Below are 12851 nucleotides of genomic sequence, written 5' to 3'. Positions count from 1 at the left end.
CATATGCCGTTTTTTTTTCACCCCTTTTGTTTAATACATTTTGTGATATTCAAACAAACAAAAAAACTGATTTTATAGACTGATTTTATAGGAAATGATTATATCATGAGTTGAGCATTAAGTTCGAAAAAAAAAAATAAGAAAAAAAAGTTTTTTTTATTTTTTTTATTTTTTTACACGAACCACCTTAACTTTTGATACTTAAAGGGACTTTTTTAAAGTTTAAAAAAAAAACTCGTATCTTTGTCAAACCTTTCAAAAGTATATGATAAATATTAAATATCTATATTTATCATTATATAAATATTTATATTTATTATATAAATGTAGATATTTATTATATAAATATCTATATCTATTATTTTATAAATATTTATTATATAAATATCTATTTTTTTTTCTGCGTCACAAACTTGTATTTTCCGTTACTGCTAGTTGATTAATCGTTAAATTTAAAGTTATAAGCTGAACGGTTAAAATCGAATAGCAGCAATTCGGCTCAACCCCTCAAGACATTAGTTTTGAAGGGTTGAAGCCCAGGAAGTAAGAATGGTATTGATGTAGTCAAAAGCGAAAGATACTATAGTTTAAAGTTTAACATAAATTGTTTCCCTAAAAAGTCATTTTTCAACGAAATTTTACTTGTACAAAACTTTTTTACTTACACAAAAAACACCTTTGTTTTCCCGCCGGAAACAATTGAGACGAGTTTTCACAACTCCTTTTTATTAAACAAAATATTTTGTCATGTTTTTAATATTGCTTGGTAGAGTAAAACAGGGTAGATGAAACAGAGGGTTGAATGAAATAGTTATGACAATGTTTATTCTTTTGCTTTTAATTACTGAATAAACCTTTTGCAGATATTTTTTTAATCATGTTGTAGAAAATTTTTTTCTGAATGTATGATATCAGATTTTAATTAAAAAAAAATTTTTTTTTTTTTGATTGCTTAAGTTTTTATTTATATCATTTTACTTTATAAGTATACCGGTGAAACTTTTAAAACTTATTTTAATTTGTTCAAAAATTCTTAAATATTTCATTTGACCCTACTTTACTCTATAATTTTTTTTTTTATGAATTTTTAATTTTAACTCGCCTCTTGGAATCTTTGATTAAATATTTTTGACTATCCGACAAAAATACACTTTCCGATTTTACCAACATTGTCGGTCATCTTTATTATCAACATTGTAACTAAAAAAAATCTTTATACAAAACTTTCAGCAGGTTAAGAAAAATTCGTTATACTTCGAAGAACAGAGTATGAAATCTTAAGCACCCACTTCGTGAGTCATTTTTGAGTGCCTGCGAAATTGCACGGATTAAAAGATTCGTTTAGACGAAAGTCCGGGGAATAATTCCCTATGCCGGATGGTTTAAGCGTTATTTTAGATACAAATGATTAGTTACTAAATTCCAATTTAACTATAAGTAATGGAATCACTTTGTTAGTGATGATGTTACTTCATATATCCCTTAAAAAGGAAATAAAGCGATATTTAACAAGCGAGATCATCCAAATAACTAGTTAAATGTTTTGTTAAAAAAACCTCCGGCAGGTGAATTTTAACCAGTTTACCTCACTCTCTGCCCTATATCTAAACACCCGGCCGGGAGTTTCAAAGGAGAAATACGGAGGTGGTAGAATATAAATTTTAATAGTCTATCCATGGATGTAATTTGAAAGGGAGACGAAATACTAAATTCTTAATCATTGATACTCACAAGTCGGAATTATTGAACGGGATGCTGGCATGCCTTCGTGCTTAATTGCATTAGGCTACAATGCACTTCAAACTTCTCTAGCTATAACAGATCTATTAAATGTATCGTACCTCTTTTCAGGGTATGTTCCTGTAGCTAAGGATTTAATGGAATGTTCATCAAGACAGTTGGAGTGTCAAAAAAGTACCTTAGGATGAATTAGGCTGTACAAGAATTTTTTTTCATATTTTTTTTTATGGTCTAGTCAGAGCTTTTCTTATCTTTAAGCCAGGTTTTATAGAAGTAAAAGTCATAACCATCCTGGGTTAAAGATATCATAACATCTCAGTAAAAATTTTAACATAATTTCGTCTTATTCTCACACTCAGAACAGAAAATAGTAAAAAAACTAATTCTGATATATTATTTTGATACAAAAATTAAAAATTACTTTTTGTCATTAGTTTTTCTTAGTAAAATTAACAAATTTGATCCAAAGTTGCACAACAACTTAATAATAGGCTATAACTGTTTGGTTTTACATTAAAAAATTCAAAACTATAATAGATAAAATGAAAAAAAAAACCTATAAAACTATAAAATTTGATTATTTATTAGTAAAATTTAACCAAAATTTTTCTTTAGACTTTAATTCAATCTCATTTGGTTTAATAAGCTGTTTGCAAGAACTGCATATAATAAAGGAAATTTTTTTGTTTATTTAACTGATGGAATATTAAAATGGATTTGTATATTGTTTGCTTAAGTGTTACTGGTAATTTTACCTCCAATCATCATCAAGCAGTAACCTTTTGTGAGCTTCATCCGCTTCTGAATTTAAATTTGTGACAATCAAGTCTTACAACTATACAGATTTAAAAATAATTTTATATCTACAGGAGCCTCTCTGTTAATTGTATAGTAATCAATATTTTTGTGCAACATGATTCACATTGTTCACAGCAATAGACAATAGGCTAAACATGAAGAATCTATTTTTTTCTCTCGCCCAATGCAGCCATTAATATATATATATATATATATATATATATATATATATATATATATATATATATATATATATATATATATATATATATATATAATTTACTGCTTGTTTTGTCTATTTATTTTGTTCGCCTAAATTACATGCAATAGTATTTTACCTACTACAACCTAGTGACTCTTTAAAAAAAAGGCATCACCTTTAGAATGGTGGTAAAACTAACCACCTTACTAAAGTTAATGCATTTTTTTAAAGAGTTATTTTGATTAGGTGACTGCACTTATATTTTTTTAAATTTCTCTAGTGAATAAGTGGCAAGTTATTTTTTTAACATAATGGCTACATGGCAAATGCCAGTTCATGAGTCTGGTGATAATGAAGAAGAAGATGCTTTTGAAGATGATCTACAAGATTTTACTTTTCCACCATTAAGATATCTGCCATTATTCTATGACAGAAAGGTAGTCAGTACTTCAAATTCTCGCAGAGAAAGTGCTAAAGAGCGGGATCGTTTGTATAAAGAACTAGTTGGACATGAACCATACATATCACATCATAAAGAACGTAATGTAATGAATGATGGTAGTTTTCGTGTAAAGCTTGATGTAAGACACTACAAACCTGAGGAGGTTACAGTAAAAGTTGAAGGTTTTAAATTCTTTTAAATATAATATAGATTTTAATTTTCTTTTTATATGATTAGTCTTTTACATTTTACAAGTATTTTGTGTGTATAATGAATTTGAATTGTTCATATATAAATTAAACTGATATTTCACTGAAAATTTTGTACCACAATTGTAATAGAAGAGTTTCTAATCTCTTTTTTAACATCTTTTTTCCAATCTTATGCACTACTAATAAAATAATGATATAAAGCATAGCTATTGCTGAATTAAAAGAAAAAAAACATTAGAAATTGAGCATACATTCCAAGAGTGGTATCTAAATGTGCATTGTTTATTTCTTCAACACACTGTCTAGTGTTTACTCTTCATGAACTTATTAGTCAAGTAAAAAGAGTAAGATTTCATGAAATATTAGTTCCAGAAACAGTGTCATATATTGGTGAAAATGTATAAACTCATCAGGTTTTTACTTTAAAAGTTATTGTAATAGTCAGTGTGTCAATGTGAATTATTATTGACAAGATTTACAAGTTGCACTTAATCTGATAATAGAGTTTTAAATAGTTTTTCTATTTTTTTTTTCTTTTTCTTCAGGACGTACTATTGAGGTCAAAGGAAAACATTACTGTGAAAAAGAAAATGGTTTTGAGTCATGTAAATTTTATCGAAAGTATGAAATACCTAGTAACATTAATCCTCGATCCCTTGTTTCTAAAATTAGTCAAGATGGAATACTTTGTATTCAAGTATGTAAAGAGAAAGACCCAATTCATCCTTTGGAACAAAATGAAACTCGAAATAAAGGTTTTAAATATTCTTTGGATGTTGAAGGGTATAAACCTGATGAAATTACAATTAGAGTAGATGGTCAAAAATTGTTTATACATGGTGAGTCCAAAGCTGAAGGTAATAGTGAACATGGTGTCCACTCTCACCAGAAGCAGTTCACCAGACAAGTATCATTACCTATTGGAATTGATCCATCACAGTTGAGCTCACGTTACACTAGCAATTTTAAACTGACTGTTGAAGCACCTCAATTAGCTCAGTTAGCAAAATAAAAAAATATTTTTATGTATAATCTGAGAAATTTTTGTATTTATCAAGTTTTTTTCTACTTACTTTAATATTTATTTCTCTATCTTTGTAATCTTGATATTTTTCTATAGTTTTTCTATAAAATGTAGAAAAAGTATTTTTTATTTACCATTTGCTGAAAAGTTTAAACAAGTTTAAATTTTATTCTTGTTAAGAATGAAGCTGAAATATTAGCTGTTAATTCTTTTTGTTTGCTTTGTTGCATAATTTTTATTCCTTCCCCCCCCCCCCCCCTCACCCCCTTTTTTTTAAATTTGTTGAAAGTTTGAAAAATTTAATGTATATGTTTTTCTTATTTTTTGGTGCATGGTATTTAATTTCTTATATGATATTTTTTGATTAATATGTAGTCTTGATTCAGGAAGGGTAAGGCATCCTCAATCATTTATAAGCAAGTTGGTGTTAATGCTCATTTTTTTTTACTTTAAAAATCTTGCAACCTTTTATATTTTTGCCACCATAAACATTTTGTGTAATTCCTTCTTGTTTACATTTATGAATTAAAATAAAATTTCTTTTAGCTTTTTCTGATTGGTTATAAATGTCTTTTCACAAACTGATACACATACATATAATTTAACCAGTTTATGATTTGTTGTTATGCTCATTACAAAATTTGTTGTTATGTTCATCACCAAATTAGTACGCAAAGTGTATTTATTTAAAAAATATTTAGTAAAAGAACACTGAATGAACAATAGCTTAATTTTTTGAAAGTAGCTTTCACAAAAGTATGACATCATTAAAAAAAGTCCGAGATTGGTTTAATTTGAAGTACTACCAGTATGAAATCAATACATCTATATACATGCTGGAACCTTGGGAGAAAAAGATTTTCAGTATCTTTTCTAGACCTTATTTTATCTACAGAGAGTCCAATAAAATGTTGATAATTTGAATTTTATAATGAAAGCTTAAGAATAAAGTTAATTTAATCAGAATGTAAAGTTTCTGATTTTAATATTTCGAAGAAAAATTTTTAAATTTATTTTTACAACTTGTTGTTAACTTTTTCTTTGATTGAAATAATAGATTTTATTCTTCTTGGTGTAGTCTTGATGAGCCTGATATCATCATATTTCTTCATGCCAGCTTCCATACGCAGAGGAATGGAAATTCTTGGACTGTCTTGATATCTTGTTTGCAAAAAACGTTACTTCAGTTTCTCACTTTTTAATTTTTTATCAAGCTATTTTTATTTTATATTTTGTTACAAAATGAAGAAAAAGTGATCTTTTTGTTTGAGAATTTTCTGTCCTGCGCATTTTTTCTATATTTTTAATGGGATTCTGGCTTACGCAATATTCTATACTGGTAATGGAATTTTGTTCATAATTAACTACCCATTATAAATTTTGTTAGTAAATTAATGTGCACTTTTATCTCAGCGTATTTACTTTGTACTTTAATCTCAGTTGATTTATTGTGTACTTACTCAACGTACTATATATTGATTTATAAAACTATAAGCTTTTTAATTGTAATATCAAGTTTGAGTTTTTATTCATTTTTTGATACAAACCAGTTTTTACTACTTTGATCTTTTTGTTTTCTCCTTTTCTTATACTTTTATGGATAACTTATAGCTATAAGTAATATATGTATGGAGAATGAATGTTTAAACAAGTTGCCACCTGTTAATATCTGGGGATTGGATCCATTGCATAGATGTGGCATAAAGTTGTTCATAAGACAGATCAATCAATTACCTCAAATTATAGGATTTCCAGGTAATAATTCTTGAAAAAGAATTTAAATAAAAAATGACAGAAACTAAATACAAATAAATGTTAAATATTTTGCAAGGTCAATTTTTTTAATAGGTATTTTTAATTTGCACGGGCACCCGGTTACAAGGTTTGATGTTTTGGGCTGCATTACTAGTAAACATCTCACACAAAAATTTATCAAATATGCTGGTGAGTTGTTGCTGATTATCTTAGTGTATGAAATTGTAGCTTATTCTTAAATCATTGTTAGTGTTACTTGTTTTTTGTTTTTTTTTGTTTAAGCCCTTATGCTTTCACAACTTAAATTAAAATTACTCTTATAAATTTTAGTGGATGATGGCACAGGAGTGATCAGTTGTTGCTTATGGCTCAATGAAAACGTGTCCTCTGATCTTTGCTCATATGATCTAGGAGATTTGGTTTCAGTAACAGGAAAATTGCACACCTTTCGAGACGAAAGAGAAATAAAGGTTGATCGTTTGAGTATCCTTTGCGCATTTTTTTTTTTTATTTCTAAATGTATTCTTTTTCTTATTCTGGTTTAATAATGAACTTTAACTTAAATCATGATAACAGTATTAGAAAAAGATCCAAATATAGAGCATTTTCACTGGCTCCAAGTTATTGATTGTCAAGAAATTTACAAGAAAGCGTTTATTCATCCTGCATAAAAATTGTAAGCCATTGTTGAGATGCAAAAAGTTTTTCCTTTGTTAACGTGTTTTTTTTTTTATTCAGCTTTATTTATTTTTAAGAAATTGCTTTAAACCTTATTTGTAGCTTGTTGAGAATGAGTGAACCAATCAAAGTAAAGGAAGTCATCAATATATTATGCCAGCTTCTTCAATTACATAATTATCCAAAGTTGTCCCCGGAGGTTTTTCGTCAAGCAAAGTTTGATAGGCCAGAGGCAAGTTCTTATCTGCTGCTACTAATAAATGCTATAATAAATCGCGCATCTCGAAGACAAATTTTACCATCCGAGTCTTTTACAGTAATGATATCTCTGTTGCGTGCATTTAAGTACCCTCGTTTATCAGCATTATCATTATGTACTCAGGATAACATTTCAAGCCGAGAACTACTGCTTGTCTTCGGTTTTCTACTTGAAAAAACGCATTTATTTGACCGTTTACGTAAAGCGGCACTTTTTCTTCTTGCAGAAAATATTTTTGACGATCCTCTAAGTAGTTCAAATCCTCTATCACTCAAAATATTTGAAGTTACGCATCTAAATGAGTTAATTGTTTTACGAAAACATATTGATATTGCTTTTCGAATTTTGTTTGGTGCATCAAGACATATTACCAAATTGTTAAATAAAGCGTATCCTGTGTCTGAAATGCTAATAAGCGAGCTGAACAAAAACTCGTGCAAATTTGAATTAAACATTAGGGTAATTGATTTTCTTTTCCTTGGTGATATAAAATTGCAAAAAAAGATGTTGCCCATCTTAACTCAACAGTTATCTCTCCTTAAATTACACTCGAAGTGGTTAAAAAATGAAGCGATATTTTGGAAGTGGATGTGCAGTGTTACCAAGGTTTCAAATTTTGTCAAGTGTAATGATATCTTGCAATTAGGTTGTATGCAACGAACGGCAGGAGAAAGTTCCCATGACGATTTTGCAAATATTCCTTTTATGAACGTGAAATCGGCTTTGATGGAATTATTGATAACTCCTTTACAGCCGGTTGTTATAGGAGAAAAAAGTGATGAAGACAAAATTGTTGATCTTAGGGCTGAACTTCAATCTTTAAAGGAAAATAATAAAATATGGCTGTCTGAGTTCTTAGAAATCCACTTTCCTAACTTGGTTCATATGGATTCCCCAAGGAGGTGATGGCTAAAGGTTTATTACAAGTTATATTCTTAAATTTGAATGGATATAAGTTCTTTTAAAAGAGTTTTCATTTTAGCACTCGAGGTCCAAAATACAGGTACAAAAACTCTTTTTGAAGACACAGCATGTGTCGCAAGAACTAATGGAAAATATTGGGGGAAAAAAAAAAAAAACAGCCCAATACTGGATGATGTAAATTATGAAATTGATTTTTAAATCAAATTTTCAAATGTCAATAGGACAGAGTTGCATAAGCTTAAGTTTCCTATTTCTCGTTACACTTTTTATTGTCCAAGCAAAATTTTTACAAAGCTTCATGGGATATATATTTATTTACAATTTTTTTTACAAAAACGATAATAGCATGTAACGAACTAGTGTTGTTTTATTTATCTTAAAATTGATTATCATTCTATTAAACTTATTCTCAAAGCCAAAATGTTTGAAGTGAGGTTTACAAATAAATACCAAAATTTTATAGCTTAAAACATTTGTAACAGTTTTTTTTGTAACAAATATTTTGATAAAATAAGCGGAATTTCTATGGAATCATGAAGGAAACATTCCATCACCTTCATAGTTACGTCACATGTTCAGTCATTTGAAATAAAAGATGTTAACTGAGGAAATAATTCTTTTTTTTTTTTTTTGATTTCCTTTCCATGATTAAAGCTCTTACTGTTTCGTCGCTCAAATAGTCTAAAAGTAAGGCTGTTTTTTTCTAGTCTTAACAACTCCTAACTATGATCGTAGTTTAGTTAAACTGGTACTCTACGCAGCTCGACAACAGCAGTAGTTAGGACCACATCCGCCAATCGTACACGAGTAGTGTCTATATATGGCAAGACCTAACTTATGCGAATCTGTATAATCTTCATAATTATCTGCGAGCGATGGTTGTCGTTTGTAAACATGCAAAGATTCAGAGCAAGCCCAAACAAGACTTTGAACTTCCTTCGGACCTAGATGGAAACGTGATTGAAAATATAATCATGCATGAAAATATGAATGGGAGTTTGTCATGAATTTTAACGTTAACAAGCATGCTATTTCTTTATTTGAACTAAAAGGATAAAACGGAATTGAAAGCAATAAAATGCTGTAGTAACTAAAATTCTTGTAAAAAAGTTAATTTATTTTGAGGATGTCAAAAAAGTATTGTACATCTTCTATTCTTCCATTTTAAATATCTATGTTTAACATGCGAATCTGAAAATTCTCAACTAAAAAATGTGTACATGTTATTCGAATAAATCATTACCTAAAAACTAAAAGTTTTTATCTTTTTTATTCAAAAAGTCAAAAAATAAGAATTATGTTATCAAACTATGTTGTAGGTAACTAAATAAAAGTTACTGAACTCCGTTGAATTTTTTTAAAATTGTAAATTATAAAAGTTAAAACAAAGAAAGTCATTCAATGAAAAATATTATTAAGAACTCGGGTCAAGCTTTAATTTCCCGCTGGAGTTTATTATAAATTATTAATGTTTAATTGATAAATGTTCACCATTTTTTGGTGAAAAATATATAGCACCAAATCTAGCAACATGTTGGAGTGACAAATTTTTTTTTAGTTCAAGCCAATTTTCACTCAAACTTTGCAATAGCTATTTTTTTATTTACTTCACAATAGCTATCTTTTAAGACTTCAATAGCTATAAACAGACTTGAACTGCTTTTGACCTTATGCAGCTCTGCAACAGCAGTAGTTAGGGCCGCAGCCTCCAATTGTGCACGAATAATGCCTGTATATGGCAAGTCCTAATTTATGGGAATCGGTGTAATCTTCAAAATTGTCCGCAAGAGCAGGTTGTCTTTTGTAAACATGGAGCGATTCTGCACACGCCCATTGTAGATTCTGCACTTCCTTTGGTCCTGTTTATAAAATTTTCAAGAAAATGAAAACGATCTAAAAAATTTACTACCAATCTGAATTTGACATACATTTCTTTAGTGATATAAGAAGTTCTTAAGACCAATCAAGTTAAATTACTACAACTTAAAGTTTCAACACTTAATTTCATCAATGATGTGTGTAAAAAAAGCCACAAATAAACAAAATACTTAAAATGATTAAAAATATTTCGATTTTTTTGTCTCACTGTTTAAGGACGTGTGACCATCATTTTACTATTAAAAGAAATAAAAATATGCCTTGTCCAATAACATAATGACATTTCAACCTGAAATAAATTTTGTTTTGTATATTTTAGAATTTCAGAATAGTTACCAATTCATTTTAAATGACATTTTTTTTTTCCAAAAAATTTATTTGTTAAAAACAATACTGGTCTACAACGCAGAAAAAGAAAAGAAACTTTAGTTTTTACCTTGCTTTCTAAGCTTTGGATCTGTGCAGATATCCTTGCAGGTAGCTTTTTCCCCGCAAGTTCTTCTAACGGCATAGAGAAGACCTGGGCCCTCACTAGGAATAGAGGCGCAAATAGACATTGCGATTTCGTCTAAATAATTGTAAAAATATGATCGAAATCCTCGTCGATCTCGTCTCAATATCTTCTCCTTGTTGTCTGGCTCAGCAATTGCGGACCGTTTATCTGAGAAGAGTTGAGAGATCGGGAGGTCAGTCTGATCTAAACCTGAAAAAATAAACCTCAGTTCATGAATTGTTGTTAGTTGTCGCTGTAAATAAACTTAAAGTGACTTAAAGTGAAATTTTGTTCGCTATCTTCAAGATCCTTACCAATTACTTTTTTTCTGCTGTTATGTAAAATAAACTAAAAATATTTTTTACTTCTTAAAGGTTGTGACAATTAATATATTAGGGCTGTTGCAAATAAGTATGGTAAATGTATTTTGAAGAGCATCTTTCGAATAAGCACGACGTGTGTATTTTGAAGAACATCTTGCAAACAAATGAAATGTGGTTTATTTTTAAGAAGATTTAAAAAAACATAGAGATTAAAAAAAAAAGAAAGTAATTACTTTTTTTTACAGTACGGTTTTTTTTATCAAATTTTTTTTTTTAAAGGTAAAATTTTCAGGATTCAAAAAATAATTTTAAATCTCTCACCAAAAAAATCATGAAATTTAAAAGCTCGTTGAAAAACAAACGGCTCACGACTAAAGAAACTGTTTAACATGAAAATTTGTTTCTATTTTAAATTTTTATTGAAAATTCAAAAATAATTCTGTTTGTTGGTATAATTTTTTAAATTTCTGTTTCTTGTTTTTATCTTTTTGTGCATAGTAAATCAATTACCATGGTTGTTCTCCTCCTTTACGTCAGTTCCGTACACAACGACTGAAAATAACAACAACACTTTCCAATCCATTCGAAATTGTTTTAAAGTTAAGTTAATATACTAAGCAAAGTTTCCATATCTTCGCGTTTCCTATGAAAATGCGTGTAGTGTTAAATTCACGCTTGAGAAAGTGCGCAGTGAATCTGGGCCATGTCAATTGGTTGATGAAATGTTCAGCATAAAACAAAGAGAACTTGGCGTTTTTTTTAATTTTGTGCGCGAAACCGGAACATTTTGCGTTCGAATTAAAATTTATAGCGTTAAAAACATTTGCAATAAAAGCTTTATGGAAGCAAATGAGCGGTCAGAAAAAATTAGTAAACTTCTTACCGCGCGCATTGAATTGAGTTTGTCACAGCTCTAAATATTTCATAAGTCTCACTTAAGTCGATACTTATTGATATTTAGGCGCCATTAGCTAATTATAAAACTTCAAAAAAAAAACTGAACATTTTGTATCCAAGTATTTACTTTAGTATTTACTCAAAGCCAAAAGTTTTTCAATGCAAAAATAACTTCTTTCAAATTCATATTTATCATTTACCATCAAGGGAAATCTCAATTAGAATTAAAATGGCGGATACGAACGAAAACCTAACAAAATACAATGAATGAAATCTATTTAGAACTTTGTTAACTGGGCCTTCAGAAAACATATGAAGAATCTGGGACTATGAAAGATCTTTGACTAAATTCAGCAGACTAGGATCAGTTTCAAAAACCTGAATAATTTATTTACAGTTGCTTATATTCGCCCCAATAAAACCATAATATAAATTGATACTGTAATTACATTTTTTTAAAAACTTTAATGTCAGTGTAATTTATAGTATCTTTGATCGCCGTTTAATGACTGTTCTCACGAAGTATGACCAAATAAATTATCAGCTTTAAGTAAATTATTAAGAATTTTAGAAAACTAGATTGGTTGCTACTCATATAATTTATGTAGATTTGTAACATAATAAAGTATTTGAAAATATGTTTAGGCAGTATAAATAAAACCGGTTCATAAACAGTTCTTGCAATTTTCTCTGTTTAGTGTCTGATTCAACAATTATTTTTGTAAATCATTTGTAAATTTTTTCATCATTTGTTTTACCAGTTAACAATACTCGTTACCAGGTAATAATGCTAATTAGCAGGTAACATGAAATAATGCTTGTCTCCTTTGGCATTCTATTGAAAAACACGATTGTCCACATTTACTCATGTTTTCTGCAATATAACAAATGAAAATTCATATATACAGTGGCGTACCTAGGGTAAATAGCGCCTGGGGCAAACACCGATCTCGCGCCCCTCTTCCCCCACATAAAGTGCTTAATTACAATTTTTTAATAGATGATGACACAAACTTTATTTTATATAATATATTTATTTTATATGATATATTATTTCTTAATTTATTTTATATAATTCTCGCTTATTGTATCGCAACCAAGCCTCTTTTGCGCCTCTTTCAGGCTGGCGCCCATGGCACGTGCCCTACCTGCCCTACCCTAGATACGCCACTGCATATATATATATATATATATATATATATATATATATATATATATATATATAT

General features: G+C 28.9%; 6 protein-coding genes across 9 annotated transcripts in view; 2 read left to right on the top strand and 4 right to left on the bottom strand.

Moving 5' to 3' along the window:
* The window catches only part of LOC145182441 (pinin-like), a 173635-nt gene that overhangs the window by 101877 nt on the left and 58907 nt on the right, over window positions 1–12851 (bottom strand). The gene's annotated exons all lie outside the window — the stretch shown is intronic.
* Window positions 1–12851, bottom strand: part of LOC145183454 (damage-control phosphatase 1-like) — a 161432-nt gene that overhangs the window by 89680 nt on the left and 58901 nt on the right. The window lies entirely within an intron of this gene.
* The window catches only part of LOC145182677 (protein YIPF3-like), a 153228-nt gene that overhangs the window by 81477 nt on the left and 58900 nt on the right, over window positions 1–12851 (bottom strand). The gene's annotated exons all lie outside the window — the stretch shown is intronic.
* Window positions 2969–4631, top strand: LOC145183825 (uncharacterized). Its single transcript, XM_080059304.2, has 2 exons — window positions 2969–3364; window positions 3940–4631. Exons 1-2 carry the CDS (start codon window positions 3052–3054, stop codon window positions 4404–4406), a joined length of 780 nt encoding a protein of 259 aa, XP_079915430.2. The 5' UTR covers window positions 2969–3051; the 3' UTR covers window positions 4407–4631.
* On the top strand, window positions 5085–8387 carry LOC145183827 (CST complex subunit STN1-like). Of its 2 annotated transcripts, XM_090084349.1 has the most exons (6): window positions 5085–5282; window positions 5476–6173; window positions 6267–6362; window positions 6504–6656; window positions 6750–6849; window positions 6954–8387. In XM_090084349.1, the coding sequence occupies exons 2-5, from the start codon at window positions 6047–6049 to the stop codon at window positions 6842–6844; spliced, it is 471 nt and encodes a 156-aa protein (XP_089940475.1). In that variant the 5' UTR covers window positions 5085–5282; window positions 5476–6046; the 3' UTR covers window positions 6845–6849; window positions 6954–8387. The 2 variants fall into 2 exon arrangements, with proteins under 2 accessions (XP_089940475.1, XP_089940474.1); XM_090084348.1 differs by lacking the exons at window positions 5085–5282; window positions 5476–6173; window positions 6267–6362 and having other exon boundaries at window positions 6546–6656.
* Window positions 8278–11461, bottom strand: LOC145183826 (uncharacterized). 2 transcript variants are annotated; one of them, XM_080059306.2, is made up of 3 exons: window positions 11239–11430; window positions 10349–10615; window positions 8278–8978 (listed from the first exon to the last, which is right to left on the bottom strand). In XM_080059306.2, exons 1-3 carry the CDS (start codon window positions 11309–11311, stop codon window positions 8788–8790), a joined length of 531 nt encoding a protein of 176 aa, XP_079915432.2. In that variant the 5' UTR covers window positions 11312–11430; the 3' UTR covers window positions 8278–8787. The 2 variants fall into 2 exon arrangements, with proteins under 2 accessions (XP_079915432.2, XP_079915431.2); XM_080059305.2 differs by having other exon boundaries at window positions 8617–9893; window positions 11239–11461.

Source organism: Hydra viridissima, unplaced genomic scaffold, assembly GCF_058129835.1.
Source record: "Hydra viridissima isolate aposymbiotic clone 2 unplaced genomic scaffold, HvirCarnegie_v1 scaffold_4, whole genome shotgun sequence".
NCBI lineage: Eukaryota > Metazoa > Cnidaria > Hydrozoa > Anthoathecata > Hydridae > Hydra > Hydra viridissima.
Note: the sequence above shows the minus strand (reverse complement) of the source record. Positions and strands in the feature narration are given on the sequence as shown.

Bases quoted from the DNA above. Each gene is read 5' to 3' on its own strand.
- LOC145183827 (XM_090084348.1), top strand. From the start codon at position 6,964: ATGAGTGAACCAATCAAAGTAAAGGAAGTCATCAATATATTATGCCAG.
- LOC145183825 (XM_080059304.2), top strand. From the start codon at position 3,052: ATGGCTACATGGCAAATGCCAGTTCATGAGTCTGGTGATAATGAAGAA. The intron at 3,365-3,939 runs GTTTTAAATTCT...CTTTTTCTTCAG, and splicing joins GGTTACAGTAAAAGTTGAAG to GACGTACTATTGAGGTCAAA.
- LOC145183826 (XM_080059305.2), bottom strand. From the start codon at position 11,311: ATGGATTGGAAAGTGTTGTTGTTATTTTCAGTCGTTGTGTACGGAACT. The intron at 10,616-11,238 runs GTAATTGATTTA...TTATTTTTTCAG, and splicing joins AAAGGAGGAGAACAACCATG to GTTTAGATCAGACTGACCTC. The intron at 9,894-10,348 runs GTAAAAACTAAA...TTTTATAAACAG, and splicing joins TCCAAAGCTTAGAAAGCAAG to GACCAAAGGAAGTGCAGAAT.